General features: G+C 34.2%; 1 protein-coding gene across 3 annotated transcripts in view; it reads left to right on the plus strand.

Annotated features, from left to right (window-relative positions):
* Positions 1-15,825, plus strand: part of RYa-R (RYamide receptor) — a 51,194-nt gene that overhangs the window by 1,037 nt on the left and 34,332 nt on the right. The window contains exons 1-2 of one of the 3 annotated variants that reach the window (XM_069053497.1): positions 4,877-5,091; positions 13,177-13,857. In XM_069053497.1, coding sequence (XP_068909598.1) covers positions 13,298-13,857 — 560 coding nt within the window. In that variant the 5' untranslated portion in view covers positions 4,877-5,091; positions 13,177-13,297. Of the gene's footprint in view, positions 1-4,876; positions 5,092-7,924; positions 8,024-13,176; positions 13,858-15,825 lie in introns of those variants that run through there. The other 2 variants (XM_069053499.1, XM_069053498.1) reach the window with 2 other exon arrangements.

Consider the following 15,825-nt stretch of genomic DNA (forward strand, 5'->3'; position numbering starts at 1 on the left):
CAATAATTCAGTTGACCTTTTTTTAGTTTTACCTTAAATTTATGTTAGTAGTTGCAAATCTGTCTATTTGAATTAATGAAAGGACTCTAGATTCTAAAATCCTGGACGCTCCTTCACGATCCTGCGCGGTCTTTCACTGAAAGAGATTGATGCGGAAACATTTATGATTCGCCCACAAGCTCACGCTATTTCACAATTTGTTAGATCTTAAACTGGTCCTGCAAACTAAAGATATAATTTTCGTGTATGAAAATGAGAATTTCACTTAGTGTACCAAGGAAAGCTTCATCCTGTAGTTAGTGTTAAGCACAGACCGTGTCTAATTCAAATGTGTGGATTTCTTGCGATTACTCGTAGTGATTCTATTATTATGAAGATATTCTGGACCGTCTATATGTAAAATCGATGAGAGAGGAGGTTGATTGCGTTTGCGAGCTTTCAGAGAGTTTCAGGATACCTTAAATGGCGATGTTAGAACGAGAATGGCTTTAATTGTTTTTAAATGAAACCACAAGTGGAAAGGAATTAGGTTTTCAGTGGTCGTCGCCGAGAATTCGATTTTGTACAATTTGTATCTTTTGGAGCTTCATTTTTTTAAAATATAGCGTTAGATTGATGCCTCCATAAATATTTACACAATGCATTCTAATTTCATTTGAATTCTAAATATTTACTTTGAATTTCAAAATTGTATTTCGCCCCTACTGATAGGTAAGTTATCCAGATGTGCATTATAAACAAAAAACTTTCTGTCATCTCCTGTTCATATTCAATACAATATGTATTCATTTTGTAAGTTCGGTATTGGCTTTCTTTGTTTAGAACGTTATGTGGTCCACAATAATTAATTTATTTTTAAAACCGAGTCCTATAAATATTTAGGCTTTAGTAGCTCTGCGTCTATTTACTTTAATACCTTAAAAAGAATAAACACTGAAGTTTGTGCAGATGGTTTGGCAAATGCGTTAAATAGATGGGACCAATTTGTCTTGGAAATTGAGCTCGTGTCTCCGATTAATTTTGAAGGATGCAGTAGATCCATTTTACAGCACCATATCCATTTTTTTCTCGACAGAATAAAAAATCGTTTCATAATATCACAAGATAATTAAATTTAGAAAAATTGATGTAGCTGTAATATGATCAATTAAAATATTTCAGAGGAAATAAAATCAACAGATTCCACAAAACGAATGAATAATATTCCTTATTTAAAGAAATCGTTCGTGGTAATTAAAAGAAAAGTTAGACAGTTAATGTTAAAGAAGCTACTTTTTTTCTAACAAAAAACCTTTGGCTGTTTAAATAAAATGTCTGAGAAGAGACGCAGCTGTCTTTAATTTCTCTAGGGCGAATGCATTTGAGAGCGAAGAGCTGAATCTTTTGAAATTATTTATAGATTCCCAATTAGTTTTTCTCTACCGTAAGTTTCTGTGCTCTGTGATTTCTATATGTAATCAAACAAGTGAAACAATTTGCGGAAATTAATTTTGTTTCGTATATTCTATTTGCATTAGGCTTAATTTTAATCAATCATTGCAATGACAGAATAGAGTGGTTCTGCTCTACGTACATATTAATTTGTCATAATAACAAACAGTTGGTTCTCTTTACACAAAAATCATAAAAATGATAAGCGATGGAGATAAATGATGCTGGTTGAGCTTTAATTTAATTAAAATTTATGCGGCGACCACTCAAATTCGACGGCGAGCCAGTCATCATTCACAATTATTGACGTTAAATTTGACGTTTAGAATTTTATTTATTTCACATCTATGTTAGCGATTTTTTTTCTTAAATTTTCTAACACCTGTAACGATACTGAAGTTTGGTAAAACGCTAAACAAGAAGTTGCACAATTACGATCAAATTATAATCGTTTAGAATTTTTTTTAAATTTGTTTTAATACGTAAGTATAGCAGATCTTTGTAGAGGGTATCTATAAATGATTGTCGGGTCAAGCCAGCTTTGAAAAAATATAATATTTTGACGCCTTTTTGAAACACAAGCCCAAATTTAATTTATTATTAACTGTCACTTATGGCGCTTTATTCGCGCTTTTCAATCCAATTTTCGGTCCTTATATTCGTTTTATCACAGTTAATAAACACCAAAAATCTGTATTTTTCAATACAAATTGCAAATACGTCCGGTTTTAGAGCTAAACAGACGGGTAAAATTTGTGGGAGTAGGATTTAGTTGCATTTAGCCAAAAACCTAACCTCAATATTCTTCATATCGCCCGTTCAAATAAAATCCTGGCCTGCGAACAACCTGCGAAGGCGTTGGAAACCGTCAATGTTGTGCTTTTTTAAAGCGTAGATTAATTGGAGCATGTTGACAGCTAACCTAAAATTTAGAGCCAAAAAACCAATAAACAGGCTAATTGTCACCCTTGCTTTTAACTAATGACCAATAGCATCTCTTAAAATGTCAAATTAGAATAAAAATAAAAATTGGCAGATAATCGATAAGAAGCGAGATCCTTTACCTGACTCCATCATCTGATTAATTACCTTAATGGGTTAAAGTTTTTCGTGTAATTTTTCTAAGCTCAAATTTTAACTGCGTTAAGCTTCCGGAAGAAAAATTGCCTTTTGTATAAGAAGTTGCTAACAATTAATCTGGCGATTAAATCACGCGACTACCAACATGTCCAAAGAGAAACTTTCCCCCATTTCATTTACTTAAAACCTACTTATCGGACCCACAACTTTGATTTTAGAGCCTGGGGAACTTTAATGGACGCTTTCGTCGAAATTAATCTGAAAAAGCTGGCACACTCGTGCTGTAATCATTATCAATGTCTTCAAGCGACACAATAAAACTTGGTCCTATATCTCTGGTGTTGGGACACGGGATAGAATACTGAATTACCGACGACATACAGCTGGCTTTATTGCCAGTAAATTTTACATTTCTAAGTCATTCCAAATGATTGCTGTTGTACTGAAACCTACAGGCAAGAACAATTTATTAGACTTACCATTGCAATTAAGCACAGTTTTTATCCTTTAATCCACAAAAAATACAAGATGAGGAAATTCTTGAAATGGAGCAACGTAGCATTATCACCTTTAGCAAGCCAATCTTTAGATTCATAAGCGGTATTTTGGGAGCTGAGCTTTGATGTTGACTGCTTTGACAACAACCTGAACTTCAAAGCAGGGTTGAATTTGCACACATGTTTCAATACTGCGTCATTTTGTCATATGCCTAACTTCGTGCAATCATAATTAATAAGCGTGGTATGGCTTTTATCTAGCTTTGTAAATCCAATTCTCGAGACGAAAATATTTGCGAAATTTCCTTAAATATGTCTTTTTAATGCGTTGTGTTAAACTGCAAGAAACCAGGCGTTGATCATGTTGATGTTTCTACGAAAAAATATTTCCATGATATTACTTGTAATATATTATCGATTTTAAACCCCTTGACTCTATATGTTACACAAATCCAGATATTTCGGCAATTGTGCAAATTTCTCCCAGCAGGCTCTTGAAGACCTTTTCATAGTATTTACTCAATTCATACGAACCTTACAAATGGAAACGTTTACACTGACTTCATTCGTAAATGTCAATAAGAATGATAGGATTACTATCAGCTTTCCTGTTTATTTTCACAGGATATAAAAGGGATTAACCAGCAAATATGAATTTTCCGTGTGATTTTCGAGCTCACAGATGACCCAAGAGTATTATGGTAATTCGCCTAACACAGAATTGCATTTTATTTTTAGCTACACGTGTTTTATTTAAATTAAAAATTGCCCACGGTGCAACTGATTGGATTGGATATAAAATAAAAACATTATACGTGTACTGATGGTTTGCGAAGGCATTTCATTCATATCAGCACACAAAATTCCATGTGTTATGAAGATAAATGATGTCATTTTTTGAAATGACAGCATGAAAAGTTCATACATTCTAAAATTACCATTCGCGCTTAAATCATAAATTTTGTACTCTATAATGCGTAACGTCAATCAAGTTTTTGTGTAAAGCAATCCAAAATAACTCAACTGTATCTGGGCGATGCGACGGTGTAATCGACCACCCACCCATAAAAGGGTTAAATAAAAAATAACATGGTTACCGGCTTACGAACCGTGTAATTGGCTTTGAATGCTTAACGAATAGATGCTGGTGATTGAAGAGATCAGTGAGACCCGCGTGGTCCTTGATGACCACCGCCATCCTGCTTTCTTTTTTACTGTCAGTCATTTTATGCAGAGATAAGTGCTGACAATCGTATTCAACACTGTTTCAGGTCACGCTTGTCGTAACATTTTTTAACGCAACGGAGTCATCGCTCATAAAGCGATACAAAAGTAATCCTGGGTGACGAATAAACTTGTGTAATAAAGCCACGCAAGGTGGACCCCATTACTGTAAAGGAATCGTTGTCCTGGTAAAACTTCTCGAAATCCTAGTGCTGTTGCGTCAACATTTATGATTATAGGAATTAGTAAATACTGTTAATTAATATTTTTGTATTCACTTTAGTTTCAGAACACACGAGTATCTAAGAGCCTTACAAAAAATGTTTTAATAAATTGTAATAAAAAATTCTGTTAGAGCTTCCTGGCATGTAATTTGTCAGTCCGCTTTTTTTTATAAAAACGTGTTCCTGTCATGTTGCAAAAAGTGTTCTTTGGTTGTGCTCAACTGAACCCATCTCACTGAAAAGTGCGTAACATGGTCCAGCACCCTTTCCGTTCGAACCGAAAAGAGCTTATTCATTTTATCCTCGCAATTTTTTGTTCTTTCATTAATGTTTTTATCTCGTTAGAAGTGCGCAAGCGCTTTATGAATGAACGCCAACTTGTGAAAGCTCGAAAGCTCATGTATATAGTATCGCGCGGGCTTTCTACAGCAGCGGCTCCCAAAGCTGGAATGCAACCACCTGTCGCACTGGCGCCGTTTCAAACTTATTAAAAATTTTAGATAACGCTTGCCCGATCTCGTAAAGTGAATTGTTTGGGATTAGCAGCATTGTTCGAGCTTTCGGGTGATCTTTAACGAAGTTGCCATCGCAAAGTGTCATCAAAGTTTGAATGGAAAGCTGTCGAGCACGCCGAAGTAAGACCGAAATAATTTCATTTTCTTGCCAACACTAGACGGTAAAGTTCGTGTAATTATGTTTTGGCGGTAACTTGTTGAATAAAAACTTCCGGATTAAGTGCTTCTACTGGAACCTAATTTATTATCCGTAGCTTGCGACGACACTCTTATATGTCGCAAAAAATTCAGCGCTAGCACCAAAAAAGAATTAATACATTTACCACGTTACGTTTTGGACAAAAAAGGGATGCAAAAATCCACTTAAATTTTATTGATCGGGGAGCAATCTCGAGTAATCATTATTTGGTATCCCATTACAAATCTAATTAATTTTTTTTTTTCATTAATTTCCAAATCAAAATTCTCATCTAAGTTTGTGTCGAATTTGCTCGTGTGAGAAATGTGAGGAAATTAAGCAAACTTCTTCGTATTTCATCATTAATTAAGGTGTATTAAAGTTTGCCTTTTAAAATTATGATATAAAGTTGTTCCACCACCGCCGTCATTTTTGAATAAATTTATAATATGCTTGGGAACTCGTTCGTTTTAACTGTTTTTAACTTCACCTTGTTAAAAGTTAAATGTACTATTTAAAACACATGAAAGAGATCTCCATGCAATTAACTTTAACTAATTAAATTTTACAAATAAAGAGCAACTCACTATTTATTTCACCAATTACACTTCTGTAATTTCAGAAATAAAACGCAGATGAACACACTAAAATATTCTAGTACATATTTGATCTTTTTGGACTTTTTGTCGATTTCACTTAATGTTCAGGCATAATAATGCCAACAAAGGTAACCGTAAATGTCTGAAAAAACTCAATTAAAGATGTTTACTGTCATTAGAATTTATTGCACTATAATTGTGTTCCATGAATTTAATGAATGTACAATACACAACATATTTACTACTTTTTTCTTTTTAAGAAATTAACGTATGCCGAAGAAATTTCTCAATTAAGAAATTACTAAAAATACATAACAATTAAATGTTGTACAAGTAGATTCCAAAATCGTCATATTTTCAGGGATGTTCATTAATTAGATTGTAAAAGCGTAATCGGCAAATTTTGTACCAAAATTACTTAACACACTTGAAACTCGAATTAATTTTTTACACCATTAGAGCCTGACATTTTTTATAAAAGAGTTATCTTTCTCCTTTCTCACCTCAACAGAAACGTTCGAATGTGCAATTAGATCTATTTCCGTTCTTTCTTGTTATTGATTTGCTATTCCTTAATTAACCTACCCTTGCAGTGAAAATGCATACATCCCAAATTTACCTAGCCAACTGCATAATAGAACATTTTTCATGCTTTCAAGACTTTAAACAGATGTTACGAGATTATGAGATACATAATGTAACTTCACGCTTTTGGAGTTGACAGGAATAGTTTCAAGGAGAAACGACAATAAATTTTGATGCAGCTGAAGTAAGATAATTGCACGGTTTCATAAACTTAAATTGTATGCAATCTTGTAAATGTTCGTTTAATTTCAAACTACTAGGTACTACAAAAAATAATTCACTAGAAAAATTTTCATACATATTTATTTTTCTTTCAGCGAGTGCTTTATTCATACAAAGCAGTTTTTATTTTAGGTATTTATGTATTATTTTCTTTTATATTTTTTATCACTAGGCGACTAGGCTATCATTTCATCTTTTCTCGCTATAAAATGCTATTATTATTAGCGTGCAGTGACATTTCGTGTTAAATAACTGTCACCACATAATTTAACACGTTGTTTAATAATAGTGCAATGTGCTTTTATGAGCGAACATTTTTTATATTGGAGAGTGATGAATGGCTTTTACGATTGTGTGAAAAAACATATTTGAAACCCAAACATAATTTAATAATGAAGTATAAATGAACCGAATTAAAGGCGCAAAGTGCTTGGAAATTTGTGTGAAAGCTGCGCACATTTTTCACATAAATCAAGTTTATTCCGCGTTTTCCGCTAATGTTATAACAAGCTTTCTGCATTTGAATGTAATTAAGAATGGTAGTGATGTTTCTGTAATTAATTCAAAATGAGAGAGCTTCAAATTGGAGATGATTCGCAAAATCAACAAACACCACTATCAGAATTTTCGATGCAAATTATTTCTGCACGTAGTGAATTAGATAACGTGTTCATGCAAATGAGAATGTAGCAACGGTAATTATTTAATTTAATGAGTTGAGTCTGATAGGGTATCTACTGTTGCAGCAGACACCCATAAAAGGCAAATTGAAACTTAAATTTGCATCACAAATATGCAACAAAAATTTTAATTTTATCTAGCTGCTTTACGGTCTTTATGAAAGACCACAACTGCAGGTTACTGAAACGTAAGTACATCAGTCATGCCAGGGATTTACATTTGTTTGTTTTTCATGAAGAAGTAACGAATACCAAATATATTTCGCTACCGTATAATGACCGTTCTTCAACGATCTTACAAGATCAAACAAAAAAGCCTTTGATATACCGGTCTTTCAATGTTCGTTGATGTCTTGTCATAATCATTTCCGTTAGAAGACCGCCCGGAACTGTGTTTATAGGTGTTTTTGCCCGGACTTTGTCTTATCTAGCTTTAGGTTCCACGTTCCATGTCCAACACAGAATAAATTCAGTTAATCAGTTAATCAGTATGGTCGAGTTAATTTAAACGCAAGCTTATCTCAAATCCATTTTTTTTTCTTTTAATTTATATATACCTGTATATTTGTTAGATAAAATATAACTAAACATATTTAAGGTTGGTGTTCGTTGACCTTCTTCTTGTTTAACATGAACGTAATTGTTTTTAAGTGTTAAATTATGCGTAGATATTATATAATCACCTGTTCTTAACTTGTCAGTGTCCTATTAAATGTAAGTGTTCTACTGATTGAACCAAGAAGATTGAAATAGTTTGTGAAACTTGCAAATATTTTTAAATGTAGAAGGTAAAATAATTAATTTATAGTTCAAAATTCAAATATACGTCTTGCGCTGACAATATTTGTAACTTTTTTTTTAAATGGTGGTTTTTAAATGTTGGTGTGTAATCTGTTAGAAATTTCCAAATAACATTTTCACAAGATCATGACGAATTAACATTGTTATAGTTTGTTCAGTGAGAGATTGGTTGACATAGAAATCACTAAATTCCACGCAGAGAAAGTAGTACCTAGCGCGCATAAAATTTGAAATATATCCTTCAAGCAGTAACATTTTTGCCCTGAAATTATGCTCTCATTAATGTATTCTAGTGCATTTTGCAGTGTTGGGTTACAAGCCTACAATTTAAAATCTTCAATCTCTCGCTGGACGAAGTATACCATCCATCGTTTTTGTATTGCGAAATTGTATAAGCAATATGTATCATTAATTCAAACTTCATAATTGGTACAGAAGGGAGAAATGTATCTTAATTTCTGTAATTACTGAATAAATAGAAACATGTTACTACCGAGTATGCACAGTTAATGTAACTTACTTTTGTGTATAAAAATTCCATTTGTGTCGCATATAAATTCGAATTATCTGGAAACACAATTATCCGCTTAAATTTTGCATTTCAAAATCAGTTTAAGAATTTATTAAGGGACAATTCTGATGTTTTGACTTTAAAATTAACGAAAGTTGTCATACGGCACAAATGGAAATTCAATCATTATCATTCAAATAACCAGTTGTAGCTTTTGAAATTTCAACTGCAACAGTTAAAATTTTAAGGATTCTACCCTGTTTTAATCCTGGGCTGGAAAAGCGCTGGAAACCGTCAATATTGTTTTGCTTTGTTAAAGTATAAATTGACAATGTACAGTGTAAAGCATGTTGACAGCTAACCTAAAATTTATAAACAAAAAATCTTTGTTTTTTTTCTTTGTTTGAAATGTTTTACATTAAAAATAGAATAACTAACTAACGATTCCCATTCTCGAAGAAAATATCTAAGGCACCCTTTGTTAAAAAAAAACATGTTCAATTACAGTTTACTTCAAAAAAAATGGGAAATGAAATTTGACCTAATGTGAATTACAAATTTAATTGGTCAGTTTGTGTCAGTTTGTGTCTGGTTAACAGTACTATCCGTTTGTTAAACTCCCGCACTGTCAGTGTCAAATTTTTGACAGTGTATCTATGGTGACATACATTTTCACTTGCCTATACACAAAATCTAGTTATAAAAATGTCAACAAGGAAAGTTTGGTTATGATAATGGAGTTAATTCTCTTCTTTCCAAACAATAATTACAATATCGTGCTTCTCTTTAGACGTTAACAGTATTCTGTTACGTTTCATATCTTCTTCTTGTTCAGCCATTTCGTTTAAGTAATACATACTTTGAATGAAAGAAAGCGAATTTTTTATACTTAACTTCAAATCTGAAATTTCAAATTTTTGCTCCAACGTTAAAGTAAAAATTACTAAAGTCTATTTTTTCCTGGTAGGCGGATGCGCGCGCCATTTACGAAATCCTGCAACGAAATGCGACCTCCCTATTGGTTAGTGGAATAAAATAACCAATAGGGATTTAGTCTCAGAACGGCAGTGCTGCAACTTGCAAACACTTTGACAGTGCGCGAGTTTAGTAAGTGGATATTTGCATAACTGACATTTCTGACACATAAGTGCATAAATATTCCACCTACTAAAAAGATACGATTTAGATGGAATTAATAAACTTAAATTCGGACAAGGAACTTTAAAAAAAAACTAAAATCAAATGGACCAGCTTTTATTAGCATATTTGAAAATTCATCAATCATCATATTCGTATAAAATCGCTTTGCTATCCTCTTTTTTAAAAAAGGCATATTGATGCCATTTTTGTCTCGAAAAACACCATTTACCATAATTCATTAATAATTCCGTGTCGTTTTGATTTCATAGTACATTCATTCAATTCAATATAATAAAAATGATCATAAAACATACCTACAAGTTTATTCTGCGATCAATAAAAGTATCATAGAAAACTAGATTACAAAATTCTAAAAATTATGTTTGCTCGCACCCACTTTGCTGGGTTAGTGTCAAGGATAGTAAAACAGACAAATTGGCACGTGTGACGTCGTCAGCGACGAACCAGTCCAATGAAACAACTTCTTTACACGTGACTTAGGAGTTGGGGAGTTTTGCAACAATTTACTTATTGTCACTCGGTAATGGACCCTCTTCGTAATTAAGTTGATAATTACCTTTCCTGCACACACCCACTTGAAAGCTTACCTCATGAACTAATGACTGAAATGCAAATATGGGCACTGCTGTAGACCAATAACAACCAGAATTCTGTCTCGTGCAAACGAATCATTGATTAAGACTTGTTCTTAGGTTGAGTCGTCTCAGAGACCATCAGGAAACCGGTGTTGGTGATTAAATCGATTTGCCATTAGCGGTATTAAATTCTATTATCATCGCAATCTATCTCGTTGACAAGGCTGCGGCATAAATCATAAAATTGTTTTTGCTTAACACAATAAACTCGAAAGCACTGCTGCATATTAACGGCCAAGTAAAATTTGAATGTGAAAGAAGGCTTTCTGTAATCGTGAAATAAAGCTCAATTTTTTGCTATTGTAGATTGCTTGTTTCGTGAGCCAGAAGGTGTAACACATTTAAATAATTTGTACACGTTGTTCCCACTTACTTTTTCGTTAACAAATTTTCTCTTATTACTTTACTCTCATTGTAAGTACGATTTATTTGAAAAACTCTTAGTGGAGGTTCAGTTTAAAATAAAATACCAAGAGAAACTTTTCAAAAAATAATTTATTGCACATGGTTCGACAACATCTGCACCAAACTTTAGGACACAATTAATAAGTATAGCAAGAAATTTAATTTGTCACGAAAAAAGTTGCAGACCGGACATTCAATAAAAATTCAGAAAACGTTGTTGGCAGGACAGTTACTCTCTAACTTTTAGTATTGTTAAATTAGGATATATCATTTAACTACAGGGTCATTATAAATGATTGTCCCATCGCAGTTGGCGTTGAAAACCCACACAAATTTGGGATGTGCCGCTAGCTTCGCAACGTTAGACAAACTATACTAGTAGACAAATTTACACTACCGCCAGCAGCGCTACCTATCGGCGATGCTAGTCTCACTCATGTTATAAAGCTTACGGCACATTCAACTACGTCACCAACGCCTACTGCGAAGAGACAATTATTTATAATGACCCCGTACATATGTTTGTATTTGCAGACTGTATAACAACTGTAAATCAGCAGTAATATTATTAACAGATGGAAAAAATAGTTTGATTAATGTTGAAAGTTCTCTCACGATGTCTTTGCACTTTTAACACGTTCTTTTGGCAACGGGTAGCATAATGAGAAAAATCGTTGAAAGTTTTTTCCAGTTGCTTTTTCTTCAAGACTTGGCATTTAAGTACCATCGATCTCTATCTCTCCGAGCATCAAGTTTTTTCGTTTTCATTGGCTTTCTTGGGACTTTTTTAAATTGAACAGTGACAATTTAGTTTTTGTTGCTAGTCATCGGATAATCTACATTTAATGTTTCTATGATCGCTGTGACAGATCTTGTTTTAAGTGATTTCATTCCATCGACAGAAATAAATGTGAGACAAGATTCTCTAATTATCTCTACCTAATTTCACTCTTAACCAACAAAATTAAGCAATCTCACTCTGAAATTATAATTTTTTTAAAAGCTCAGCATAATTAATCCGCGTTTTAACCAAGGCTTAAAGAGATTACACCTCAAATTTAAATATTGCCGTCGGGAGAGCAATTTTTTACAATACACCTCGTTTTTATAACCACTTTACACCATCATATTTTCGGGCGACTTTTAAATAATTAAGAATTTGAATAATATTCTGGGGTTTCAACTCGGAATAATCACTCCAGAGCACAAGCTAAATATTATCTCTGTCCATTTAAACGATATTTTTTCAACATAGAAATGCCCCTTTTGTTTTTTTTTTCTCTTTGCGGTTATATTCGCCTCAATTCGTTCGCTAACTCAGTTTGAGGAAAACACGAATTTGATAGAGATCTTTTGAGAACAGAACATGTGTTTGATGCAGAGAGTCCATTATGTAATCGTTATTTAAACAAGATTTATACGTGCGTTCGCAAAACTTCGAAAAAAATGTATGTATTATTTCTCTACTTGGACATATTTATCGGGTTATTATGCCGCATTTTGAAACGGGGGCGACTGTTGGTCTCAAAATAAACCCGAAATAAATTAACATTCAATTTGTTTGAGTGTGTTTCTTGTCCTGTGAAAATTGTCCTGCTTATATTTCTTAAGAATCGTCAGAATTCTAAAAATGGATTTTTGACAATCGTGGGCACAAAAACCCTCGCAGTGAGATCAACGCTCTGTGCTTGTAGTCTTAAATGTCTTGCTAAATAATTGCATGGTTGGAGCATTTGCGAGCTCCTAATCCTCTTCAATCTTGCGACGGCTTCACCAATACTCGAAGTAATTTGTGGTATTACACCCTCCTTCCCTCAGAATATAAGTAGATGTACTCCTTCAACTTAATTAAAAATTGACATTTAAACCCTTCATTTCTATTTATATCAGTACTGGATTTTTAATAACATTTTAGTTTTTCTTGTTTTGTACCCAAAAATTATAAATAGAATTTCACATCTTGTGCACAGAAGCTGTCTAATAAAAAGTTTTAAGTAATTTTGCAGTTTACAAACCGTAAGCAGTCATAACTCATTTCCTTTTTATGTAAGCTTATTTCGTTGCCCGGCGCCTCCACCAAGTTATTTAATGCATTTTTTTGGCTGCTTTAAAGCTGAAAGTTTTTGCATAAGATTTATGATTTGAATTATTGTACATTGCAAATTTTGCAGTATTTTATTAAGCACAAATTTTATGATTATAATATTGCGATAAGCCCACTTTTCCATCTCATAAAATAGGGATCAACAATAATGATTATTAAAGGTTGCCCGTACGGTAGAGCTTGACCAAATCTAAACAAAATAAATGAAGCAATTATTTGTCCCTCGGTTCCTTATCACGGTTTGAATCAGTTGGGGGGTAATGTTTTTTAGTAGCGCGTTCAAACTGTTTTCACAAACAAAGTAAACACTGTTTATTATTGCAGATGATGCTAAGTGAGCCGAACATGTGGGTGGTGGGGAAGAGCTCGTGGGCGGGATGAGTTGCTGGGTCAGGACCGGAATTATCATCATCTCTTGAAGAACGAACCAGAGCAGTCATAAACGATGGAATACAACTTGACTGAAGATAATGACACCTTCATTCACGATTGCGAGGTGATCCACCCTAACAGCACCCTTGCCTCGGTGTACTTTCAGAGTGCAGTTTATTCCATGTACGCTATTATATTCGTGGTGTCTTTAATCGGCAACAGCTTCGTGTGCTACATCGTCCTCTCCTCCCCTCGCATGAGAACAGTAACGAACTACTTCATCATGAATCTGGCCGTCGGTGACGTCCTCATCACCATCCTCTGCGTCCCCTTCACCTCGGTCTCGCTCCTCAAACAGTACTGGCCCTTCGGAAGCGTTCTCTGCCCCATCGTCAGCTACTCCCAAGCGCTGTCGGTCTTCGTCAGCGCTTACACTCTGGTGGCGATCAGCATCGACAAGTTCATGATCATCATGTGGCCGTTGAAGCCGAGGATCTCGAAAAGTTTCGCCACCTCCATCATCATGCTGGTCTGGCTCATCGCGGGCATTACGGTCCTTCCCAGTGGCACATTCGCAACACTCTCAAACGACATCGCCAGCTTGGGGACAAGTCTCTACGAACAATGCGACAAGTAAGGAGAATTTTTTTGTACACAAAAGAAACCTGCAATCCATTGCTCACTTTTATTGCACTTGCAAAGAAGAATTTGAATCGCTGAAAAGCATCGATTTTACGTTAAATACGAAGTTTATAGGTGCAGGGATCTCGTAGGTTCAAATTAGACCGACACTATTTCCCAACTGGCGTCCTTTCAGACGTACGAGAATACTGTAGGCTGAAGCAAATATGCCTTCACATCTTATTTTTTATATCCTCTTTTGCAAAAACTCGAAAATATTCCATCCGTACTATTTACTTTCACTGGAAAATATTAAGATAATCTACACTTTTATTGTAAACAAAAATAAACTAAAAAATTGATTCAGACGTAAATATTGACAAAAGTGCGTTTAGTAACCACGATTTCACTGGGTAGAATATTTCTTTGATTAATAAAATAAAATAGCCCCCCTATTTGTTCCTGGTGATATACCCGCATGCAGATAAGAATTTTATTCTTGAATTTCCGCTGTCTGAAAACTCATCATAAAAATATGGAAATATGCTGATCGAGGTGATGATCTCGAAAATTTTCCATCACGCACCGTTTTTTTATCAGCGTGTGAAAAAAGTGACGCCATTCTAGAATGTGCAAATAAGAACAAATTAAACTCAAGCGGCCGTGCTAGAATAATATACGCACATTCCATATGTCAAAACGATAGCATAAATCTCTTTATTCATATTCTTGGGCGGCTATAAAGCGCCTACGTAACAACAATGACACACACAAACTCCACATTATGTGAAAACGGGATTAATTTTATCCGACAAATTACATAATGTCATAAAATTCAGCTGAAACTGTACCTGCCGGAATGATGGAGCATTAATATTTAACAAAATATTTTTAATTGGACGATTATCACTGACGATAAAGTCAGTTGGATCAGCTGCGTATTTTGAACTTCATTTCGATTTATTATTATTTGTGTGGTTGGTCCGAATTTGAATAATAAACCATTCGATCTGTCGACATTTTTATGTCGGGCAACTCATCAGTAGTAAAATCAAAACGGGTGGGTGTAAAAGAAATATTTTTGTATATTATGTAGATGCAATTCCATATGCTGATAAGGACGTTTCAGTCATTGAAAACAAAATTTTAAATTTCAACATACATCAAACTGTTAAATGGCCCCGAGTTTGCCACATGAATGCTCTTTCGGATAAAATTTGTTTGTGCGAAAGCGTTCCACGATTGGCGGTTTTTTCTCATACACCTGAAACTTTTATAAAACGAAAGTACTTTTTCATAGTTAAAAAATGTATTGTGAGTTTCGGTCAAAATACCAGTTTAACAAAAGAGGTGTTGTTTTTGTCCCAGAATAATTAAACTGAAGGACATTATTAAAAAAAAATAAAAAATCTGCAATTTGAAGATCGATGTGGTACGAATGCCATCTTCCTTTTATGATCATATTTATTTGCTGGTGATGATGAAGTTTGTTTTGCAATCTGAACTACCAATAAAATGATGCGTTTGTAACGGGTGACTATTAAAATTTTCACTAAGGGTTGGCTATGGATCATTCTTTGATTTTCCGTTGCACCTTAGACATTGACAAGTTTGACATTTCAATAAATGTTTTTTCCACGACCTGCTAGATAGTCAGAGTGTCTATAGCGGCCTGGGCGTAGACCGAAAAATCCTATGTTCTCATGATTCTGACGTTTAGGGTTGATTTCGGGGGTTGCTGTTAGCAACTGTCATTCTATTACATCGTCATGTGCATCGTGACAATTTTGACATGCAGTCCAAGATGCAGTCCACACACATGTATCTGCATGATGCATGCAGTCATGCGTAGTTGTCCAGTGATAAATGATACATTACTTTAATTGTAGTTACAGTTTGGATATTCTAAATGGCAAAAGCAAAATGTTGCGCACTGGTTCGGTTGTGCGGGAGGGAACTTTCGGCGCCGCGTTTTCTGAA

This window comes from Tenebrio molitor, chromosome 7 (assembly GCF_963966145.1).
Source record: "Tenebrio molitor chromosome 7, icTenMoli1.1, whole genome shotgun sequence".
Classification (NCBI taxonomy): domain Eukaryota; kingdom Metazoa; phylum Arthropoda; class Insecta; order Coleoptera; family Tenebrionidae; genus Tenebrio; species Tenebrio molitor.